The sequence below is a fragment of the Magnolia sinica genome, chromosome 10, assembly GCF_029962835.1.
Source record: "Magnolia sinica isolate HGM2019 chromosome 10, MsV1, whole genome shotgun sequence".
In the NCBI taxonomy this organism is placed as follows: Eukaryota; Viridiplantae; Streptophyta; class Magnoliopsida; order Magnoliales; family Magnoliaceae; genus Magnolia; species Magnolia sinica.
In genome coordinates, this window is record NC_080582.1 from 27,149,253 (window position 1) to 27,174,933 (window position 25,681).

Sequence of the window (25,681 nt, forward strand, 5' to 3'; positions counted from 1 at the left end):
TTTGATGAAAAGACACATACCTAGAGGGTGAGCATTGCAACATTATCGGGTAAGCTGTAGGAGGGCTCCATTGCTTAGAAATTTGTTACATGAGAACTCGTCCAGTTATCTCCATCCTACAAAATGGGAACCAATCGCTAAAGTTTAGCATGTGCATATGCCATGACTGACAGAACAATATTTTGGGAATGGATTGCAATATTTTGGGAACAATATTTTTTGGCTCATGCATAAATGATCATGTTTTGATTTTTTCTCTGCTTATACGTAAAATCTACATATTTGTAGGTGAATGTTTTGTTTTTCAACATTGGTTGTTGTAGTTCTAATTCAGATTTCTAGCTTCGATGGGGTAGATGCTAGATCTGGCAACATTGGTTGTAGTAGTCCTGCAGATGCATTAAATGGATTTTTTTGTTGTGTAAGATGGATGTCAGAAAAATGTCTCATTTGCTTAGGGGTCGTTTGGGTGCCTGTAAACACTTTACGGTTGAAAAGAATTTCAGGTGTAAACTGTTTACAGGAAAATAGATTGTGTTTGGCTAACTTGTAAAGTGTTTACAATATATAGAGTAGGTATTCACACCACAGAGCTTGGGGTGTTAAATCCCACCAAAATCAGCAAATTACACATGGTGGACAGATTAGATGTCCACCCATCATAGTGAGTGCCAATGCAATCTGGAAGTTTTTAATGGTTGACGTCCCATCCTTCCCGCCCGTGTGATCAATCATTTGTTGCCATAGGAGAGCATTAAGAGAAGCACACGATAGACATATTGGATGTACCGTACTCATTGTGGTGGGCCCCACACATCACGAGTGTGTATCAACTGTTGTTGTTCTATTATGTATAGTTGTAAAGAATTTACCTGTAATTTGAAACATGACATTGTGCCATGGTTTCAGATTACAGCTAAGAGCTGTTATGTGTTTACAGCTTGTAAAGCCTTTACAGGCAAATACAGGTATCCAAACAGCCTCTGCAATCTGATTACCTGCAATTCCTTTACAACTTGAAAATTTTATAGGCATCCAAATGATCCCTAATGTTGTAGTTGTTTTGCAAATTTGTTGACTGGAAATGTCTTAATTATGATATTTTCTGTAGTTTCTCTCACAGATTACATTGATGTCTTATTTTACAAAAACAAAGTTGTGGTGGTTTCCATGTTGTGTGAAATGGATGTGGAAATGTCTCATATCAGAAATACAACTCTTTACATATTTGTAGTGGGATGCCATCGCTATGTTCTTGAATTATTTAGTAGTTTTGCTTTGACTAATCTACAGAGATTTATGTTGTGATTTGTTTCAGCTTTTCATCTTCTTATGCGTAACAGAAGGTGCACATATTTCTATTATGATTTGTTTTGATTTTTTCTCTGCTTATGCGTAAAATGTTCTGATTTAAATATTAAGAACTAAGTGGTGGCTTGATCCCAATCTTCTGAACATTGGGTACGTAGGCAGCCACCGTATCGGTGCAGCCACAAATTCTTTTTTTTTTTCCTTCTTGTAGTGTAGATGCATTTTCATTAGGACTACTTGGCAATAAGAGTGAGGTGGATGTAAGTTCTCAAAACCTTAAATTAATCTTGAATCATTTATACTTTATCGCTTCATTTATATGCTGTCGTCAGGGTCAACTTGTAACTCCTCAGAACCCGCTCTGCTGTAAGACATTACGGTGCATGACGGTTCCCAGTAGGTTAAGATTTATGACTCTTCTAATAATTTCAGGTCTAATCAGGATTCCACCCCATAAATGTCACTAACAGTAACATGATATTGTATATAGTTGGTACTGCTTATTGAATTTTCTATAATCCATGTGTATGTATTAAATGCCTCGACGTCGGATTTGAATCACTGAAATTCCATCTAATCAGACCATGATCAAAATATACCCTTGTGTTCAGTTTCTATGTAGGTAAGCAGATATTTACAAGAAAAAGCTTGTGTGGTTGATAGGTTACAATCACTTGAGTGGTTTTATTAACATCTGTTCAACTTTAGGTTGCTTGCATTTATGAGTAGGTTTTTCTTGATGTTTCATGTGTTGACTATTACAAAATGATTTAATCGTGTTTTAAATTTCTTTGAATCCTTCAGGTACGTTTAAATTGACACTTCAGTTTACAGAGGATTATCCAAATAAGCCACCAACAGTTTGGTTTGTTTCTAGAATGTTTCATCCAAACAGTAAGTTGAAGAGACAAGTACACATTATTTCTGTTTGCCTTTAAAAAATAGCTATTGTTTGCCTTTTACGTATTTAGATCAGACCAGCAGTGTTCATTCTTATGCCTGTCTATACATCAACTGACTGGGAATGGTATGAAATCATTTGACCTTGTTCCTAGCATTGGAAACTTTTTCATTACTTGTACTCTCTCATATGATATTTGCTAGCTATCAATAGATTGAATTGTTGGGAATTTCAGTTTTATCCATCTGAATTGTACCATCATTTGCCCTTTTACTTCCCATCAGATTTTATACCTCTTGATTTAAAATAAAAAAAAAAATCTTACATTCTATTGCACCCATATTTGCTATTTACATCTCGAAGCATGGGTCTCTAGTCTCCTTTTCATTTCCTGGAAATTCAGGTTTTCATTTTCCATTGTGTATCAAACTGAAACTGAAGATTACAAGGCACTTCTTGATTAAAATGTTATTGTTTTCATTGGCATTGGCAATTGTATGTTCTATTAGAATAAAAGTAAAGATAGCTAGGACACTACTTTCCTCTGTACAACTTACACAGGCTCCAGTTTTTAAGTTGTCCCTTGACTTAATTCTTACTGGTCCAGGTTAGGGTACAGCCTAAACAATCAAAACTTGAAGTTGATTTGGAGATGAACGTTGATCCAGACATCTATGATGAGGAGGTTTCAGAGCCTTTGAGGATGCGAAAGCAAGTTGATTTTAACTCTCTTCTCTTTTTTAACCATTGATACATGTAGTTGATGTGGATGGACCATTCCTTTTTGTGGATTTTACCCTATTGTATTTCTTCAACAAGATGTATCCAGCATTTTTCTTGCTTTGTGTGCTCTCTGAAGGCCAGGAATCTTCTTTTCTTCCATATTTTATCAACCATTAGTCATCTTTTAATTGTTTGATAAAATGAGTTTCATGTATTTTGATGCAATATTGAGTTGAATTCCAATCTCTAACTTTGATACCAATTAATTTCCTTTTACTATTTTGTTTTGCAGGTTTTAGGCATGGATGAATGGGAGCTAGACCGATGGATTTTATTTTATTTTTTGATTTTTTGGAAACTGTTCAATTTATTATTGTAAATATTATTATTATTTTTTTGGAAACTATTCAATTTATTATTGTAAATATTATTCACGGCAGCTCGATGCATGTGAAAGGGCCACATATTCATGTATTTTTTTTATAGGAAAACAATCACTAGGCACTATCCTCTTCCTAAGAGGAATGTGAAATCAGGTGGGCCTTGACCAAAAGGGTTTTTAAGGTCCCAAAAAAAAAAAAAAAAGAATCTTTGAATCCAATCTATTTCTGCCAGAAAATGGATGGAGAAATCTGCAAATTCTCTCGTTTTAGCAATCAGCTTCCTTGTTTTTGCATTATTGGATTTGTTAGATTGTATTCTGTGCATTTTCTACAGATGGGCTGATGAGTTCATGGAAGGAAACACCTTTACATGTTACTGTCAAAGCATTGGATTTGTTATCATTACCTTCATATCATCTAAAATGACATGTTTAGGTTAGAACATTCCACAAACAATACAAATGATGTATTTTCATCCATACTATAATAGAAGGGTAGGCCAACGGTTAAAACACAACTGTCAGTAAATCCTGCATCGAAGTGACGGCTAACACAACCGTCAGTAAAACTTACATGTAGCGGCGGCCAACACAATCGTCAGTAAAACCTACATGTAGCGGCGGCCAGCACAACCACCAGTAAAGGAAACATGACTGCTGGTAAAGCCTTTACCAATTGAGGCTTTATTGGTTGTTAGCTAACCACAGGCAAAGGATTTGCCGGCGGTTTTCTGGGAATTTGCCGGCGGTTTTGACCGCCGGTGAAGGCTAGTTTTCTTGTAGTGTACTACCCAAAAATCAGTCCGATCCAGTACTTAGGTGGGCCCCACCTCTCATGCTGTTACCTGCTGTGGCCTCTGCCTGAGTGTTGGATCCGGCTTATTTTTAATACTTTGAGGTGAATTAAGATCACACATCTGATGGACGGGTCAGATGTCCGGCATACATCATGTAGGCCCCACATCTGCGGGGTATACCACCATAAGCTTACAATGGTACCAGTGCCACCAGAGAGCACCTCCTCTTCGTCGAAATGGTCAAGCTCTCCTGTCTGCTGTGAATAAGCAAAGTTGGTTGCACCGAAAGAAATAGCAGATGTAAGAATTGGGACCATAAATTTCAAGAACCACTAATGCATATGATGGTTGGACTTAGATCCATTGCAGATACTGACACTGATTCAATCAGATTTTAATGTGGAAATATTATTTTCAATTCCACATTTTAAAAAAAAAAATGACTGATCTAGTCATCTTAGTTTATTTCCTGCGAATTTTTGTTATTGTGTTACCAAGATTCTTTCAAGTGATACCGCTGAGTCAAGCTAATCCTTTCTCAAAAGTGGATGCTCTGTTTTGCAGGCAATGTCAGTTCTGGGTTTTCTTATCCCGTTTGTGACCTTAGTGATCTAAACTTCAATGAAGAGACCAACATTCTAACCATGAAAGAAGGATGAGGAAATTCTTTTTGTTACATTGTATTCATTCCTGTTAAATTGTACCATACACATTTCACAAGACATTTCTTAAATCAATGATGGAAACATCTCTTTTTTATGAGAAACTCAAATCTTTTAAAAAGGACAAAAAATGCCAAAATTAAAGAATCAGTATCCTATTTTCAGAAAACCAGTTTATTGATAATGGGAAACCCATTTCCTGAAGGTTCTTTCCTGACAATGGGATATCATTTGATTCATTTCTTATTATCAGATCCATGAGGAGACAGTTAATCTTATCTTGTTTTTTTTTTTTTTTAATGAAATAAATGTCAATGGAAATAAAGTGACTTGTTTTTTGCCTGTTAATTGGAAACATTCCCTTTAATTTCACACTAAATGACTTAGGGGTCATTTGGATCCCTGTAAGTTTTATAAGTTGAAATCAACTTTAAGCTCTTTATATATATATATATATATATATATATATATATATATATATATATATATATATATATATATATAGAGAGAGAGAGAGAGAGAGAGAGAGAGAGAGCCGGTCTCCTACGAACTGTACCGCACGGAATTTATGTGCGAGCCTTCATGTACGCCGTAGGATGAGGAGAGCGGCTGGGATTCCACTGAGTTGAGAAAGAGAGAGTCTTTGAAAAAAAGACTCTCTCCTACACTCACGCCGAGGGAGGCGGATTAGCTACTGCCAAGTTGAGTAGCGAGACTTGAAGTGACGTCACCAAGTTTTGTGGGCCCACCTTGATGTATTTGTTGTATCCACACCGTCCATCCAGTTTTAGAGATCATTTTAGGACATGAGAAAAAGAATGAGCATATCAAAAGCTGGAGTGGACCCCACCACAGAAAACAATAGGGAGAGATTGCAACAGTGTTGATTGAACGTTGACTATTAAAAACTTTTTGGGGGCAACAAAAGTTTTGGATCAAGTTGATCTTTGTTTCTTTCCCTTCATCCAGGTTTGTATGACCTACTCAACAGATTGGATGTCAAATAAACAGTACAGTGGGCCTTAGTAGGATTTTAATGGTGGATATCCAATCACTATTGTTTTCTTTTGGTGTGGTCCACCTTAGATTTACATCCATCTCATTTTTTGTATTAAGCTCTAAAATGATCTTTAAAAATGGATGAAGGGCATAGATAAAAGACATACTTCATAGTGGGGCCCACATGGCTAGTGGCAGGGGGGTATATATATTTTAAGTTTCACATGTGCAGCTGTGGACCAATCAAGTACAACCTGTGCGTTACAGCTGTGGCCTGCAGTTTGGATTATGCAGACGTGACAAATTTTCTCCTTTTTGTTTTGATTTTGGCAATAGAACTTTGTCTGGCAGGCAATGTTCTAGTCCATTTTACTGCTGGCTGAAGTGACTTGGGAACACCTTATCTACTATTTTAGCTTTATTCTCTTTTGATGGATTAATCAATGAAGGGAAATTGGTAGATGCTCTTTTAATAGATATTAGGTTTTGCCATCCAACCAGTTTGAAGTAGTCAGATCACTGGATAACATTTGCTTTAACAGGCCATTAAATGGCCATCTGCATAATTCTCAGTTTATCCATCTATCACAATCTGGACAGTTTGAATTAATTTGATGCCATTTCATAGTGCCAACCTATCTACCATCATTTCTGCCAGGGTATCAAAACTTCGATTTTATCCACATTACAGAGTTCCCAGAGTTCCCAGAAAAGGCACAAAATGGAGTCCCTTTGTTATGAAATCAGCAACTCTGCGATGAAATTCTACTGTAGAAATCTGACAACTTTACAATCAACCAGAACTAATAGTAGATATCTTACATTATGGTTTCCTGCTAAGAATGTTGTGATTTAAACACATTTCTTCAACCACCTGCAAATTTCTCAAAAAAAAAAAAAAAAAAAGGGTCTAGATTCATCCTTTTATTGTACATTTGCTATCTTTCATTGTACATTATGATTGACCAGCACCTCTCTGTCCACTTCCGCAACATAACTCACTCAATCATCTTATATCAAGAGGCGCAGTGTCATTTTCATCAAGGGGAAGACTACAGGAAACTGGCAGTCAGTAGCAGATAGCATGTCATATTTTGTTAATGCCATTTGATTCAGGTCAAATGATGTCTACAAGCACACTGAAATCTGTGGAGCATAGAGGAAAATGACCTTTAAATTTTCCTTACTGAATTCAGGTCTTCCAATCCAGGACATTTTCAGGAAATGGTCCATTGAAGTTGGGTACTGATGGATGAATGGTATGGGACTGCTGAACCATGGGTCACTTGTACAAAATTGAAAACTGAGTATATTATACATATTGTGGATCTCCTATAATTCCATTTTAATAAGTAGGTCCAATGAAATTTTCTATGCATGTCTTTCTTCATATGCCTATTTCCATTTTTCCTTGTGTACATCTACTTTTGGTTTGTGTAACTGAATCAAATTATGGCTGGCTGGTTCATGTTCAGGTGCTGCTCTGACCTTGCACATGTTTAAATCTACTCCCTTTTTGCTGTTTTAAGTAGAATAACCAATGATGAAAGTCCCACCAGATCAATAGCTTGTATTATCGAAAGGTGGGCGGCATCTCTACCATTGTCGATCAAGCATTATATAGAGCCTTCTCGCTGGAATTTGGTTTTGTTTCTAATTCTAATTTTTCTGCAGATATTGATGATGGGTTATTAGAGTTTCTGCTTAAAGATATGGGAATAGCTTTTTCATGTAAAGTTGGAGCTACCATGGGCTATCAAAGGTAATTAAATGGCATCGTTTGCAGTAGAGAACTGTAAAGTTGGAGCTACCATGCTATTTTCATGTAACATACCCATCAATCTGTTTAGCTTGGAAATCTGTATTTGCCGTGTTACTATTTATCAAGGAGGAGATCAGAGATGAACACTTCTTGCACTAAGGTTCTTCATCTTCATATTATTACTCCAGTGTTAATTTCTAGTGCAAAATCCACTTTCAGATCAGCTGTGTATGGGTGCATTTGGTTGCACCAAATGTCATGAAACATTTTTATCATTGGGGCTAGATTTTCCATCAAAATCACTATATATTGTATGCTTAATTTCTTTAAGCATTATTTATTGTATGTTCTGTTTCTTAAATAATGTTTCAGATTACATCATGGCATTTCTTATTGTTGTTTTACTATTTCTACATATGTAGTCCTTAATCAAATCATTTAGATTATATCATGGAAGGAGATGTCTAATGCTTAATCTTGACTAAAAGAACGATTACTAAACAAATGATCCAAACCATCCATTCAATGGCATTAAAAAATGAATGAACAAGATCGTGAATAGAAGATAGGTCCAACCATGGATATTTAGGACCATCCAATTGTTGTAGCAGAGGGTGGACTGGACCTGATGGAGGGTCCAGACTCTCTGGTTTTTCTTTCTTTGCAAATTTCTTTCACAATAATGTTTTCATTATCTTTCAACTGAAAAAAGAAAAGAAAAAAGAAAATGAAGAAGTGGATGTAGAACAAATGAAAGCAGAAATTTGAATCACCTCAAGTCAATCTATGACAACCTTTATTGTTGTTTTCACAGGAAATTAATGTTGTTATATGCAATTCTCTGAATTATTTCTCTCTAAAAACCAATAGTTTTCTTTGAATGGGGGCTTTCAACATGCAAAAAGCAAAGGATATGTATTTAAAGATGATGAAGTGGCATAGTGACTTCAACGTTGATACAATTGAAAAGGTGTGCCCCATACCAAGCTCTACAATGATTTCTGCACAACTGAGAGGTTCTAATGGAATTTCAGTTTGAAAATTTACATTATTTATCCTTCTCTTGTCTATCATGTTGTATCAAAGCTTCAAGGTGACTCTAGTAGCTTGGATCTTGCACACGTCCATGTTGGCACATGTGGCAGTAGGTTGGTGGGCTGGGATAACATGCATGTGGATTAACAAAAAAAAAGAAGAAGAAGAGAGAGTTATTTTACATTTGCTTAGAAGAACTTAGAAGGCACGGCCTTTACATTTGCTTACCATTTATACGATTGTCATTTTTTGCATTTTCATTATTTTCTTGGATTGGGATATATGTAGGAAGCTTATTGTTACTTACTTTCAAATACCCAGTATTTGGCAATGTCAATTGTGAACAAGAAGCAAGGTGATCCCATTCCATTCCAATAAAGCTTGATACTCTCTTGCCTTGGTAAGTTTAAATTCTTATTACATGTTTATGCATCTAGCAGTGCTTTGTTGCTTTCAGCCATCTGTCATCTGATTTCCTTTTTGTGGAGTATAATATTTTGAAGTCAACTCTGACCTGCTGGGCAATGTAACGATCTTGGTTTGTTGTAACTATATCATACATGTAATGTTGAATCTGAACCATTCATTTGGTTGGGCCTGATATCACAGGTAGGAAAAACACACCAAACAGAGTCCTAGCTGTCAATTGGTGGCCTTCAAATTGATCATCCCATATCTGCTTTTAATGTCAATTACAGTCTCATCTAATTTTTTGAGTAGAGATTGGAAGTAGGGAACTAATGTAATCATTAAATGCTTCACAAGACAGTTCTGATTTTATGTTAACTTTAGAAAGTTGAGATACTGTTGAATATGCTTGGTTTGCATTGGTCTGCTTTATGCCTTACTGATGATTGATCCTATTGTATCTAATCCATCGTAATCATAGGAAAAACCTTTCTACTAGACAGATTATTTATCATTCCGGCTCAATGTGCAGAAAAAACTGGAAAAGAAGAAGGCTGAATATACAGAGAAAATGAAGAACAGAGATATGGATCTATTTCATTTTTGGGCTCATGCCATAAGATGATTTGTATTTCTAATTTCTCCCTTTCCTCTACTTCATCAACTGGCTTTGTTTTTGCATCCACTTGAATGGAGCAGTTTCTAAAGCAACAAAAGGGGCCACCTTGACATCCTTCTTGCTAGGACACATCTTAGTATTTTTGTTGCCCTTAGTCTGAAGATAAGCATCAGTTCAGATTCTCAAACAAAGAATAGAAAGCTAAAATTAAGAGAACTATCTGAGTACAGTTTGCAATTCGTAAGAAATCTTCAAAGAAATACATATAGTGAATAATAATATGTTAACAGTTTCCTAAAAAAAAAAGAAGAAGAAGCTATTATCATGCAAATTGATGTTGTATCTATCTCTTCCATCTCTTCATCTTATCTTACATTTAAAAAAAAAAAAAAAAGGTTTTGGTTTGATTTTCCTGGATCTCTCTTCTTGGGTTTTTCTGTTGTTCGGAAGAGGTAGTAATCAATGGTGCAGCCAAGGAAATTGGAAGGGATGAAGGGATGCCATGGTTGAAGTAACTAAAGCCAGAGGAATGGAAGTAGCTGGTGATGTGGATTCTGTTCTTGTGACAACACCAAAATTGTCATTTAGGAACGGTTTTAAACCGTTCCTAACTGCTTCAGGGACGGTTTCATGAGGCGTCGCAAAAACCCAGGAATGGTTTAGAACTGTTTTGGGTACCGTATCAAATTTTAGGGCTGGTATTTTAGGAACGGTTTTAAACCGTTCCGTTGCCAACGTTAAGATTTTAGGAATGGTTCTAAACCCTTCTTAATGTTGCCAACGGTCATATTTTAGTAACTGAATTTTAGGAACAATTTTAAACCCTTAATACTTTTTTATTTTTATTTTTATTTTTAAAACCTAGAGAAACTTCATTGATGGAGATCCAATGATAACATCTATTGCATCCTTTTGCTGAAGCACATACAGTTAAACCTTAACAGTAAGATTATTTACAAAATATAGAAAAAGGAGAAAGCAGCAAAGACCATCCCAACACCAAAACCAAAATTACAAATTTGAAGAAATTCCTTAAAAAATTCATTAAATAAGAATTACAAAGTGGGGCCCAAGCATTCATCCCAACCCAATCAATCCTTTTTTGGAGATTTTGAAGCTTCCTTAGACTTCCCTTTCTCAAACTTCTTAGGCAAGAGAACAGAGTTTATGTTTGGCAAAACACCACACTTGAAATTGTCACACCACCTAGCAATTTCCCAAGCTCCTCATCATTTCTCACAACCAAAAGAACATGCCTTGGAATGATGCAAGACTTCTTATTGTCTATAGTAGCATTCCCAGTGAGCTCCAAAACCTCAGCTGCCAAGTACGCAAGAACAGTAGCCAAATAGACAAGAGCGCCAGTTCCAACCCCAAAAGTGTCTTCATGTAGGTTGAATCCTTCGAAGCTCCCCAAATGTATCCTTCATCAAACAACATTAACTGTTTTGGATCAATTTTCTACTTGAAATATTGGATGATTTTCCAAGAGAACAATCTTCATAAGCATATATCACTTTTCAGCTTGTATATGTGATTATGGTCACGATGAATTATCTAAAAGTCTAACCTTCAACAGTCTCTTTTCTTCACTATATATGTGAGCATCTAATTCAGCCTGGTTTCTTTTAACAACATGAATGGCTTCTATGAAATCGAGGACTAATTTGCCATCCGTGGACACCTTTGCATCCTTCAGATCCTCTCTCATGACTCCCAAAGCCGTCAGGTCCATGAAACCTAGATTTATCATATTGAAATAAAGTAAAATGTTTAGCAGATATATAAGAATGGGAATTGCATGCATGAAGTTTCAGCAAGTAAAGAATGCAAATAGCACGGTAAAAATTCTTGCCATGAAATAACCTCTTTTTCACCATGAAATAACCTCTTTTTCACTTGAAAAAGGTGCAGAAAAAGGAGAAACCTCTCCACTTTTGGAAATCTCAGAGCTTTCTTCATCTCTCTCTATTAGAAGGTATTCTTCCAAAAGGGAGTGTTGTCCTTATGTTTCATTACCTGGAGTATCCTGCAAGAAGGCCCATTCAGTACTTGAAATGTGAACTACTCATGGATGAATGAAGGAAAAAAAATGTAAAAATACTCACATCAAAGTCGCTGTCAAACTCATTAGCAACCTCCCACTTCTTCATAATTAGTATCATTCTCGTCCTGAAAAGGTATTTCCATATGCCAAAAAAGATCAAGATCAAATTCAATATTTGGTATTGATACTAACATGATAATGTTAAAATGAAATGCATGAGTGATAGAAAATCACTAGTGCCCAGAGCCTATACTTTGTGTAACATGTAAACACAATACTTTATGGTACATATAGCCCAATCCTCTACTTTGTTCTCCCGACCAAATCAGAAAGTGGGTGACATGTCCATATAACCTAATAGTAAAAAATGCTACCTAGTAATAACAATTTTACACTAATGCAAAGAACTTTTAACAAACTGATATACTTTGAATTTCTCTTTTGGGCTAGTCTCTAGAAGTTACATTAATTGTTATATATTACTCAACTTGAGATATCAGATATGCATAATGTTGTTGAAACTTGAGTCTGTACAAGTGTGCCTGTAGTTCTATCTGCTTGTAAAGAAATACCAGTTGATCCGACTTCAGAAATTATAACAACTAGTTTCTTACCATCCATAAACATCCTTTGACAACATATTGACCATTTCCATGGTAACATCCTTTCTGGAAACAATTAAGCATTTCAGAGACAGAAGAACAATTGTAAAGCTAGGACAAATACCAGAGCATCTAGACTCACGTGTTCCATGGCAACATATTGACCACACCTTTTCCACTAGTAGCCCTAACTAGCATACCCCGCCTGCTTGTCATTTCTGCAACATTATCAGGGCCTCCAAGCTGCATATAAACATGGCAAGTAGTAGCTGTTTAGATAATTGATATTCCTAATGTTAGGTTATCAAAACCAACATTAACAAGTTCAGATCACAAGACCAATTCTAATAAATAGAGTTACAATTAAAACCTCATTTAAACAAATAAGTATATTAACCATAAATGGAAAATGAGAAATATTATTGTGTTTATCAAAACAACTCTCACGCAACCTACCAAGAAAGATGGTCTTCACTGTGGTGCACCCTAAGATTTGATTCCTTCTTTTCATTTTCCTGTTGGATCTGGTTAATTTGCATAGTACAAAGTGATTAATGAAGGTAATGTCAACAATGGATTGGAAAGCTTCAACCCAAAAAGGCAAACCTGGTATTTGGATTCATAGACAAATCAAACTGACTAGAAATTTAATAAAAAAAATTCCACCAAGAAGCATGAAAACCAAGCATTTCATGTTTGCTTGCCTGCATGACCACTCCAAAAACCACACAACAACATAAGATAAACAAAAGGAGCAGACAAGCACACAAGTGTATAACAAGGATAAACCTAATAGCTGGTGAAGGAATAACTTCAATCACACTACACCAAAATCACAAAAATATAGTTTTTAATCACAAAGGTAAGAAGAACAGAAGACTGCATGCATTTGGTCATTTGAAGAAGATATATTACACAAATGTCCATCTGAAGGTTCCATGGTGCACATACCATGCTAGAGAACTCATCTAATGGGTAAGTTTTTGGGCTATCATTCATTTCTAACATTGTGGCCCATAAGATAAATGAAGCATTTATACACTATCATTTCTAACATTGTGGCCCATCAGATCGATGTACATCTTAAACACCTCTTCTAACAGGTACTTTGATTCAGCTGACCAATCAACTGGGGCTTGGCTCATGATATGATCCTCTGCCTTTTCTTAGTCATGTACTCAGTTTTCCACCATCTTCTGTTGCAGAACATTTGCATGAAAGAGTCACTCCATGTTTGTCAAGCACCTACATTAAATAACAAAAAACAACAACAAAAAAAAAACTAAAAAAAACTTTAAGCATTACAACTTCATCTATTCAATGGAAACTGGCAACAAAGTAGCCACAGAGGCTAAAATAATACCTTCACATGGTAATGCTCTTTCTCTGATCCATTACCAAATTCAGTCCTTGGGACAACCAGATCTTCAATAGTTTGCATGTATTCATCGGGAACATTTGTATAAAATGTCTTCTTCACTTTAGCTTGAGCTGGAGAATAGTCACATTCCCCAGTGTCAATGGTAACCCCAAATCAACCTACATTGACGATGTTATCACAAAGATGGAAATAAGAAATGAGAGTATCCATGTCTATTTCCTAACTGAGTTAAGCTGATTTAAGCTGTTTTTGGATGCACAAGTGAATTGAATTCCAAACAAAGATTTTCTAACTAATTGAAAAATGAGCAAGCTAAATCATGATCAAGCAAAAATAAGAAAGAAAATAAATAACTAAAGACTATCTCACTCACAAAGGAAGAAGGGCTTTTCCTCGATCCGAAATCTGCATCATCATTCAACTCAACAAACCTTTCAATTCCATCATCTTCCCTAGCTGTAAACTTCTCAGCATTGGATCTCTTCATCAGTCTGCTTGCCTCTGAAGTAGCCTTCTCTACCAAATCTCTATCTGCAACCTGATCCCATGTTAAGGCTATCACGAACAGAGGCGCACCAGTAAAACCAACAGACTGCAAAACATAATAAGAAGGAAAAAAATGGAGATGGTTCATCGATCTAGACTATTCAACTGATGGCCCTTGCCATTGATGGGTTTGTTTTAAAATCTTCGACATCACTGCCCTTTCTTCTAGGTCATTGTTGTATTTTCTCTAATAATTTTTTATGTTTAGGCCACTTATTCAACAACTAGGATCTTCCAACCCATTCCATGATAGGGCTCATCAGTCAATGATGCAATTGATGGGTTTATTTAAAAATCTTCCAAATCACTGCCCCTTCTTCTAGGTCATTGTTGTATTTTCTCTATTAAAAAAATGTTTAGGTCACTAATTCAACAACTAGGATCTTCCAACCCATTCCATGACAGGGCTCATTAGTTAATGATGCAATGGGCCAAGATGGATCATCTATGACTTTTAAACCACAACCATCATAAAGTAGCCCACTCGATCATCATTCATGATCACCCTAAACAACAAATATTGTAACTAAAATTCTTTGCAGCCTCCACAACCTGGAGAGAAGAAATCTATAACAACAAGTTTGTATCCTGCATTTAACAAGGAATCGACGAGAGCTTGCGTAGATTCGATCTCTTTCATATTGGGTTGAAGCCCCTTTTCCCACCATTTCATAACTTTGGCAATACCAAAGCTCATCTATGATTGCAAGAAAGAATAAGAAATAGAAAGACGAAATCTGATATTGGAAGCCTTGAAGGTGGATGTATGAAAAAGAAAGAAATAAAGAACTTCAAACATTTGCAAATTGCAATTACATTATAATAAATGGAGAATATAAAATAAAAAAATGAAAAAAAAAATGGTTTCAAAAGCTATGAATTTTGATATGATCACAGAAACAAATAAATGCCAAAACCAACAAAACTGGCCACAAAAAGACCATAAAAATATAATATTGAAATATCTGAACTACAATAGAATGTTATATAGGTTGAGATAAGGGAAAAATAATAAAAAAAAAAGAAATTTGAAAGCTTTGTAATTTAAAATGATAGATGAAGAGAGATTGCTAATAGCTCATTTAAAGAAAAATGGATATTGAAAGCATTAGCTTTAAGCAGAATTATAGGCGAAACTCAAAAAAAAAAAAAAAAAAAAAAAGATGGCCCAAAGATTCTGTTATTGAAAGCTTTGATTTTATTTTATCTTTTGTATAAAAATAATAAAATTACTAATGCATTTCATTTGTTTCTCTTCAATGGAGGTTTCATTTTCTCAAAAATCATGAATAGGAGTAGATACAGGGAAAAACCCATGAAATTTATGATTTCGAAAACTTTCAAATTCAGTAGAATTATATACAAATGCCCCAAAAAAATAAAAAAAAACACCCATGAACTGGAATATCTAATTTTTAGCTACTGACCTATACACGAAAAGCTTGGAGATTTTCTCTCTTGGATTTTATTTGATTCGGCAGAAAAGCCATTTTCTTGCCATGGAAATCATTGCTAGTGGAAGATTTCAAGGATTTGAATTGTAGAGAAGGGAACCCAACAACAGATGAAGATTTCTTAGAATTTAAGAGAATCAGTTGAAATAGTAAGTCCAGAATTTCCAGCAATATATTTGTGGATATTACTAGGTTTAGCTTTCTTTCATCATCATCATCTAAGCCTTATCCTAGTTAATTGGGGTCAGCTACATGAATCATGTTCCTCCCTTCCACTCTATCAAGGACCAGACCTTCAGTTAGCCCTCTAAGGTTTAGCTTTCGTTAGCTGGATAAAATTTATTATTTGGCAGGTTTATGCCTTTACTTATTTCATTGGCTCCTTGGATTTTGGACCATTGTACATAAGATTGTGTCTTGTTGATTGCTTGTTAAAGAAAAAAAGTTGTTTTGTCAATTGACTTAAATGGTTGATTATTTGGGCATATGTAAATGTGAGGTGCTGTCGTAAGTGCTAAACATTCCTGGCACTAAGTAAATTTAAGGAGCAGATATTGTCAAGCAGCTACCGTTTTCCTGGAATATTGAGGTTGTATGTTAGAAGAAGGGGTCAATTAAGTAAGCATCAGCAAGATTCATGAGATTATGACTAAGGTGAGGCTGGATATAGCATTTTAACTATTCCAATGCGGTTGTTTAAACCTTTAGAACATTATGTTTCATTAATATATATGCTTCAAGGCATGGCTTGTAGATTGGTTGTTGATGTTGATTGGGGAAAAAAGGAAGCAAAGGACTTAAGTCATTCAACACCTAAGAAGTTTGAAACATCCCATTTGGGCTTTCTACTAGTCAACAAGCATGGGAGTTTAGAAGAGTATAACAGTGGGATCTGGGATTTCAGGCTTATGATAAAGGTAACAGGCAATGCATGTTAAATAACTAACAGACCCGTATAATTTCATTTTCACTCTAACATGTTTGAGCATCATCACCTCTGTGACAGTAGGAAACTATTTCTTCATAGACTGTTGTAGGCCGTGTTTGGATGCACTATTGAACTAGGCCTTGTTTGGAATATCCAAATGGTAGTTTCCTCGCTTAACATTCATATTGAAGGTCTGAGCTCCAAATTGCAATTCCGTTACTTTCACTTTGTACATGCACTACTCCCTTTTTAACAGTAGGAACAACATTTTTTTTTAACTGAATGTATGGAATTCAATTTGCTCATGCATCTAAACAACCCAATTTCTAGAGCCAAATCACAAATAACAATGTTCAAGATTTCATGGTTGATGACAAGTCAGCCTCTCAAATCTATATTGGTAGAGATGTTTCTCTGACACAATAAATTGCCACTACTGAGAAGAAACAAATAAAGCCCAACATCATGCTTTTCAAAAAATAAAAATAAAGCTCAAGATCGTCCTATTTTCTCCAAAAACTGAAGGGCCTAGGTACATGGATATCTGATTCAGTTTCTAATGAAGATGGAGCCAACATCTTGACATATTGTAATGCACACTACTGCTTTTTGTCTTTTGGTTTTCTTGGCTTCAAAAGAGGCAACAGGTAAATAAATACATTGAAATGCTCAGAAAACTCAATCAGATTTTAAATCACAGTTGATGTCAAAGTGAATCGAACTGCGAATTGGGCAGTAGATCATAAATTTTTCCAGAATTCCTTAGACTAATTACAAAACCAATAGAAAATCAAGATTGACATGGTAATGCACACTACAACCATTTTACAACAGATGCCCTGTTCCAGGTACACTTTACAACATTGAATGTTTTCAGATGTGACAAGTTTGGTTGATGGTTCAGTGAATGAGGCCATTACAAATCAAAATAGTATTGGTGATTTCATTGGCCAAAATCTACAAAAATTTGGGGGAAAAAAGAAACTGAGTAAGAAAACTCAGGGAAATGTGGATTCAAACCTTATGGATGGACTAAATGCAATCCCTATGCGTACGGACCAGATCCGAACTCTAGCCGATCCACACTTGCGAAATCTGGTCATCAGAAGCTCGATTAGATCAATGGCTCACTGTTTCTAGTGAAGGGAAGGAGAGGGAGAGGGAGAGAGGGAAATAGAGAGAGAGTGAGAGAGAGAGAGAGAGAGAGAGAGAGAGAGAGAGATCGGGTGATCGATAGTGAGGGAGTGGGAGACAAATGGGCAGAGGGATCGAGAGGATTGAGAGGCTTTTCATCCTTCTTGACCTTGGCCTTATAGATGTATGCCATCCTCATGCCGCAATACCAAGTCACCTCCTCCATCGTATTCACACCCTCGATCTGAACCAGAGATGTCAATGGGTACTGGTTCTTCGCACATACAGCCTGACACGCTCGCCCTTGTGCGCTTTCACCATTTGTACTATAGAGGGTTTTGCTAAGAGAGAAACAGGTGGAAAAAAACCCTAGAAGGTGCAGACCGCCAATTACCTGGTTGTGCTCATTGAGGCTCTCTTTGTCGAGCTTCGAGTTGGAGAGGGAGAGGGAGAGAGAGAGGGAGAGAGAGAGAGAGACATACAGACGGTTTGAGGGTTCTAGGCATTAAAATAGTGTGTTAAAATCAAAAACAGCCTAAAACCATACTTAAAACCAAAATAGTAGCCGTACCTAAATGTCAATTTTGGTGTAGTGTGTGGGAGAAGATGTTGGGAAGGTTCTTTTGCTCCTCCTCCCTGCTGAAGTTTCTGTACTTGAATTGAATGTCTGAATCTTTTTTTAAAAAAAACTAGTGTATGGTGTTGGTGTCTTTTGAGTAGGTGTGTAATATAGAGGAGCCTTTGGAAAAACCTATCATCAGTGATTTGACCATGTTTTTGGGTTCCATCTCTCGGATATATAGCCTCTTTCATCTCTTCTATGTTTGTTTCATGGTTTATTTATTGGAGGGTGATTTTGAGTAATGATGTAGTGTGAATCCCAACACCTATTTGTAATGGGATTTTAGAATTTTACTTTTTGTATGCTAGTTCGGACTCTGCCCTGTGTATTTCATTCTCATGAGATTCATTCTCCTTTGGCAGTGAAAGTAATTAATGTGGTCGTCGATTTCACCAACCTGTCAACAGTTTATGACAATGTGGAACAGGTTGGTTTTGTTTAGAACTTAGAACTTGAACTTGTCATGTGGCATGTTATTAACATATACTCACAGAGATAGGAATAATCCACCATTCAATATACATTGTGCTATGTAGTTGTATAATTTAGTGACTTCCAATTGCGGGAATTTCCTGTGTTTTGATTTACATTATTTTTTTTCTCTATTTTTCTTATTTTATTATATTGCAATATGTCAATTGATATCATTTCATCATTGATACGGTTGTGGCCCACATTTCCTTGTCTCTTTTCTCTGTTATTGATGTGGTCAGGCGACGGCCTTTGACATGAGGAGTGTTGTTTATATGCCGAGGATTAGCGTAGATCAGTGATTCAATTTAATTGAGTTCCCAAACGAATAAAAGACTTGCAAATCATGCCTTATGGAAATGTAAGTAATTTGGGCTTTGACATCAGTCTCCAAGCATTCGATTAACTGCTTGAAGTTTCATTACTGATTTGCAACTTTATTTTTTATCTTTTTTTTGGTAATGGCTCGTGATAGTGCATAATGATCAGATGTTCCTTTTTAAGGCACTCTCAGTTTTGCATGCAACTAGTCACTTCTATCAGTTACTATCTTGGCTGAGTCTGCTTATAGACCAACCATCCATGAGTCAGGATCAAGTATAGAGGTGACTCGACCAACTATCAACTCGATTCAGGACTAAAGGAGTTGGCCTGAGTTGCCAGGTAAAAAAAAAACATGTTTTCCCTGATGGTGGTAATAGTAGATTGATGAACTAGACAAGTCATAAATAGAGCAATACATTGTTAAAGATACAAGATTACAGAGGTTAGTTTTTATCTATTGAAAATCCTAGCTAAGAATGTATAAGATCCAAATCTCGACATCAATCACAACTGTCATATCCTTAGTTGGCAATTGGATTTGATTCCCGTGGGAATTTATAATGTATGATAGTATTAGGTTTGGAAACACAGATTACTCTATGGACTAAAACTGAATGTAGGCCTATTTGTAAATGGATTGGACTTGAGTGGACCCTAACCCAAAATCACTACACCAAAACTGTGACATCAACCAATGAAAGTTGTGTAGATGGACTCCAATCAACATTGTGTTATGTAGTTGCACGGTTTTTTGGTTTAAAACCGTTTCTAAATAAGAAAAAAAATATTGTTCCCAAAAATTAAGAATGATTTAGAATTGGCTTGGAAATTGAAAATTTGCGACGGTTTTCAACTGTCCTTAATTTTTTGCGACGCTCGTTCCAAAATTGAAAATTTTGGAACAGTTTTCAACCATTCCTAATTTTTTGCGACGCCCTATTTAACCACTGTTGAAAATCGTTGCTCAATAGTTTTCAACTGTTCCTAAAGAAGGATTTTGGTGTATTGTAATGTTGTCTGACCTGAAAGCAATAAAATTAGAAAAAGAGGCAGCCGAATCAAAATTCCTTCCATCATACATGTCATTAATCCTTCTGGTTATTTTCTCCAACACGTTGGCCATGCAGGCATGCCTGGCCACAAGTTCTCATTTTTGGCCTTCCACTCTTCCCAACAAATATAGGCGGGAATAACTCCACGAAGAACTTGTATTCGACAGTTATTTTTTGGCACGACTGCCATTTGATTGAGCCATTGAAGGAGCGACTAGTTAGGAATTAAGCCAATGCTCATAACCGAGCTGAAATGCTTCCAAACATCTGAAGCAAGGTTTCTATGATTAAGTGGTCCATAACTTCACAATTCATGCTAGCCCTAATTCTACAACAAACGCATTTTGACGATAGTGGAATTTGAAGTTTTTTTGTTCTTTCCTCTATAAGAATTGAATTGTTTGAATTGTTCCAAATCTTCCAAATGAAAATAGAGATTTTGGTTGGGATGCATGCCACACCCATTTCGCGCAGCTTCTAACCAACACACAAATGCAGGAAACCTAAACAGGTGAACTACTTCTACCTGTTTTGCATTTCTAAAATAATTTGATACTGGTTATTTATTTTGCTTAAAATATATTGCTAGAAAGCTATTGACAACTCTTCATTTTGGCCAATGCCTATAGCCATGGGACAACTTATGTTTTTTCAAAAATAGGTTGTTTTAAAGGGTTAATTTTGATTTTTAAATTAAAACTTATTATTTTTAGTAAATTACTATTTTTGCTCTTTTAAGAGTGTTCTAGGATTTTAAGACTCCTATATTAGTTTAAAGTCCTCATGTATGTGATGGAAAAGAGTTTAAGTCAATTTATAAGTTGTTTACTATTTTAGTAAATTAACTACTTTAGAAAAATAATTCATATTTAAGCTTTATAAACAAACTTTTCATTAATAATATATCATTAATAAATCACATTTTGCTATGGTAAAGAAGAAGAAGATGATCTCTTCTTCTTTATCCATGCACTTGCTACATTATTAGAGCACTTCTGGATGGGCTTAGGTTATGTGAATCTCTTGGCCTTTCCCAAGTCAATGTGAATATAATTCCTAATTAGTGGTGCATGGCTTGTTTGTTGGTTTCCCTTTAGTCAGCATGGAATTATTGTGAGGAGGTTCGTTATCACGCCCCAAACTCGGAAACCGGGCTCATAAAATTCTCGATCGTCGAATCCAGTGCCGACAGCCTCCGTAATACCCCATTCTCGGCTTCTAATGTCTATACGCCAGATTCCGATCCTGGGATCCTACAAGGAGGATTTTTAACATACATTTGCTTCATAACAAGCATAACCACAAGTTTACCTAAATCACAAAGGCAACATCATCATCACAAATCCACTAATATAAAAAGTTGAATACAGTGTTGAAAGGGAAATACATCTATCAAAATCAAAGCTCCAGAAGTCCGTTGCACGCTCCAAGCCCAACGCTACTGCAACTTGACGCCACCTGGACACATTTATCTTGCATAAGCTTATAGAAAGCTTAGAGGGTGGTGAAAGTGTGTGTGTAAGATAAGTGCCAAGCACACAAATACAACACCATAATCATACAATGTCGAAAATATTGCAAGTTTATAAATTGTACAATATCAGAGTAAGTGAAAATATACTGGTAAGTCCATAAACATCATCAGCCCTATCCAAGCCGTGAGATGCAAAAACATAATAAGCCAATATTATATACTGAGGAAGCAATGTGGATCAGCTATACAATGCGGAGACATAGTAAGCCAAATATCAGATACCGAGTCCACGAATACTGTCAACCTTAATCAGGTTATGCAATATAGAAGCATAGTAAGATAAATGCTATGTGCTAAGGATGCAATGCAATATGCGATGCAAGTGAAATGACCAAGCTGGAGTGTGAAGTCGGGATGATAGTACGTAGTATCGCAGGTTGCAGGGTCCACCACAAGCGACTTTTATCAAACCAGTCCCATACCTAAATTTGGATAGTCAAACTCAATGTGGTAAACTCCTGATCTCAGGTTAGTCACGCGCTCTAACGAAATCCTGACCATTGCGAAGGTACATGTAACAAATAGTTGTGCACCACCAGCCCGAGTGAATAGTGAATGAATGAATATACAACTCCTACTCAATAAGACCATATCAGTGCCGTACATCTATAGGATCATCACCGGGGTTTATTACACTCTACACCAGCTTGCCGCCCTTATCTGAGCGCACAACTGGGTAAGTGGAAGAGACCTCACTATTCGCCTGCTAATATTGGGCCCGACTCGTCGATAGCGGACCCATTCCTTAAACTGGTCAAACTCAACCTAGATATTGCCCCCTCACTCAGGCGGGTAAGGTCACACCCCCTCCCAACCCACCACGACTCAGTGGGAGATGCGGCCTACTGGTATACAGCCCTCATGCGCTTATATATATCCACTTGGTCTCAAAGTTGGGGCATATCTTGGCCATGGAAGTCTAGGAATTTTCACCCAGGGACATCTATGGCGCCCGTATGCTAGAACCAAATATTTTCAGTGTCCCATCTGGCCATTTACGATATGCCTGTGGAGGCCACGACCCTGATGTCGCTAGGGCGTATGGTGGCTATATCACAAAATGCGAGATGCATGAGTCATACCATCCAGTCATGCAGCAATCTTGCGCATACTATGCGCTCATGTGGGCAACTCCGTCTCTCAAGGAGTCCCATAAACAACCTGCCATATAGCATATGCGATGGTCAATCACGTCTCATAACAAACACGTAGATGATGCGTATGGACATGTATCATAATGCTTTGCTATTACATACTCATAATCGGTATCGATAATCAGCCTCTGCAATTGCCCTCAATAATCGACCTCAGATGATCGACCTCGACAATCGGCCTTGGCAATCGGCCTCGATGTCGGCCTTAGTAATCGGCCTCAATGATCGGTTTTAGTAATCAGAATCGGCCTCGACAATCGAAATCGACTTCAATAATCGAAATTGGTGAGGATGGGCCTAATAAAGCCTTAGGGAAGATCACAATGTAGACATCTGACCATCATTGCCTATTAATGTGGACATTCAACCAACATTGATCCCAAGGAGTGGCCCACATAAAGCCAAACATATAGTGGGCCCATGGCCTTACATAATGGCCCAATATACATCACCATGGGCCTCTCTCAAGTGCCTAATACACATCACGATAGGCCTCACTCATGGGCTACATATACAACACGCCGGGCTTCACCATATAGGCTGAAAGTACATCACAATGGGCCGCAACAATGAGCCAATACACATCGCAATGGGCCATGATATATGTGCCAGAAATACATCACAATGGGCCTCGTCACACGGGCTCTCAAGTGCATCACAATAAGCCTCATCATATAAGCCTCATATACATCACATTGGGCCTTAAACATGGGCTGAATACACATTACAATGGGCCTTAAATACGGGCCGCATATACATTACAATGGACTATATCCCATGGGCCCCCGAACACATCGCAATGGACCACATCCCATGGGCCTTGAATACACCACATTGGGCTACGTCCCATGGGTCTTAAATATATCACAATGGGTCTCGGACCTGGGCCTTAAATAAATCACAATGGGCCACATCCCATGGGCCTCATGTGCATAATAAGTGGGCCTCTCAAGGCAATGAGGCCTACGGCCCAAAATAAATGGACAGTGTGTAACACATACACATCATGGTGGGCCTTATAGGGTATCCCATGGCCTAGAAAATTAGCTAAACAGTGTGGGCATAATACACACATCATGGTGGGGCCTAAGACTTAAAAATCAAGTTAATATGTGGCTTGCGTGGGCCACACCTGACACACATATGAGAGGTTAACCCTCCATAATAACATTCACAATCATTAGTTGGGCCCACCAAGCTGTGGTTCACCAATCCAGCCCATCCAATAGTTGTGTCCCACGTGGTTAAGGGGTCAGATCGAGTTTCAGACGCATCCAAAATTTCAGGTGGGCCCCAGCAAGTGCTTTTATTTATTTTAACATGATTTAGATGGTGTGGGCCACCTGAGTTCCATGTACAGCTGATTCTTGGGATATCCCAATAATTAAAGGGGACCCATGAAATGGAAGGTGTTGATGTTCAACACGCATCATGGTGGGGCCTGAGGTGGGGCCCACTTACCCTACCTGTTACAAAGCAGCAGGACGCTACTTGCTACAGCGTCCTCTGGACGCTACCAGCAACAGCGTCCAGGGCTGTTGTTATTATTTTTATTTTATTTTATTTTTTGTTTTTCTAAGGAATTTTATAGGTGTGGCCCACATCGGGATGATCGAGTCCTTCGGCTAGGTTCTATAGCTCATGATGGGTCTAATAAGCCCAATATTTAATATTTTTTGACGTACAAAAACATCACAGCTGGCCCTAACAGTTTATCACTATTAAAATATTATTTTTGATGGTGTGGCCTACAAGAGATTTGGATTGGCTCCATTTTTTTGGCTCAACGCTTAAAATGAGCAGGGAAATGGGATGAACGGTGTGGATCAGATACATACATCAAGGTGGGGTTCACATGAGTGGATAGAATGGCATGAATGAAATACTTACACTAGTGGGCTCCCATCGTCCATGACTGGATGGTGGACGGTGTACATAAAACACTTACATGAGGTGGGTTCCCACCATCCAGAGACGCTGGACGGTGTGAATATAGAACATATACGTCTGGTGGGTCCCACCGTCCCTTGCTAGACGGTGTGGACACCACACCATCAGGTGGGTCCAACGCCCTAAGATGGATGGGGGTAGACAAAACATACATACATACATACATATATATATATATATATATATATATATATATATATATATATATATATATATATATATCACAGTGGGTCAGTACGTGTGGCCCACCAACTACTTTGAAACAAGCAGATATTTGTGTTTTTCCTTCATCCAGGAGCGCTAGAGGCTGGATGTGCCAGCCTCAATAGTTGGGCCCCAATCAGATCGGGCCCACTAATGGATGGCCTGGCCTGGTAAGACACAAACATAAAGGTGGGGTCCGCACGTCCCACCTGATGGATGACTGTCCACCTGAGATTTGAATTTGCTTCATTGGGTGGGCGGTGTGGATACACACGTCCATCAGGTGGGTCCACGTCCGATGTATGGACGGCGTGGATACACACATAAATTGTGGTGGGTCCTCACGGCCATGAAGCATGGATCAAGTGGGCCACACACCAACACACACACACACACACATAGAGAGAGAGAGAGATGTGAGAAGGGGAGGGACCCCGCCACCATGGGCCCTCCTTATACAATGCATACATCAAGATGGGTCCCACCATAAGTGGGCCCTCAAATCATTAAATCCAGGCAAAAACATATAAATCTAACACTAAGAAAGCACCCACTTTTGATCTCCTCTTCCTTTTTCCACCAACGCGTTCTTAAGCTCTAAGGGATGTAATTCAATGGTTGACATAATCTTTGGAGGGTGGGATTGGGTGGTAGGAAGGTGGGCCACACTAGCTTCTCT

At 37.4% G+C, this 25,681-nt stretch overlaps 1 protein-coding gene and 1 long non-coding RNA gene across 5 annotated transcripts in view; both read right to left on the reverse strand.

Moving 5' to 3' along the window:
• Nucleotides 1-11,493: 11,493 nt before the first annotated feature.
• The window catches only part of LOC131258218 (uncharacterized), a 103,962-nt gene continuing 89,774 nt past the window's right edge, over nucleotides 11,494-25,681 (reverse strand). For all 3 annotated transcript variants that reach the window (XR_009177986.1, XR_009177988.1, XR_009177983.1), the window contains exon 9: nucleotides 11,494-11,628. This is a non-coding gene — a long non-coding RNA (uncharacterized LOC131258218). The remainder of the gene's footprint in view (nucleotides 11,629-25,681) is intronic.
• LOC131258217 (uncharacterized) lies at nucleotides 12,231-15,821 on the reverse strand. Of its 2 annotated transcripts, XR_009177981.1 has the most exons (6): nucleotides 15,603-15,821; nucleotides 14,728-14,872; nucleotides 14,003-14,120; nucleotides 12,705-13,493; nucleotides 12,417-12,491; nucleotides 12,231-12,274 (listed from the first exon to the last, which is right to left on the reverse strand). XR_009177981.1 is itself a non-coding variant. In XM_058259358.1 (2 exons), exons 1-2 carry the CDS (start codon nucleotides 14,261-14,263, stop codon nucleotides 13,419-13,421), a joined length of 336 nt encoding a protein of 111 aa, XP_058115341.1. In that variant the 5' UTR covers nucleotides 14,264-14,289; the 3' UTR covers nucleotides 13,314-13,418. The 2 variants fall into 2 exon arrangements, 1 of the variants encoding a protein (XP_058115341.1); XM_058259358.1 differs by lacking the exons at nucleotides 12,231-12,274; nucleotides 12,417-12,491; nucleotides 14,728-14,872; nucleotides 15,603-15,821 and having other exon boundaries at nucleotides 13,314-13,493; nucleotides 14,003-14,289.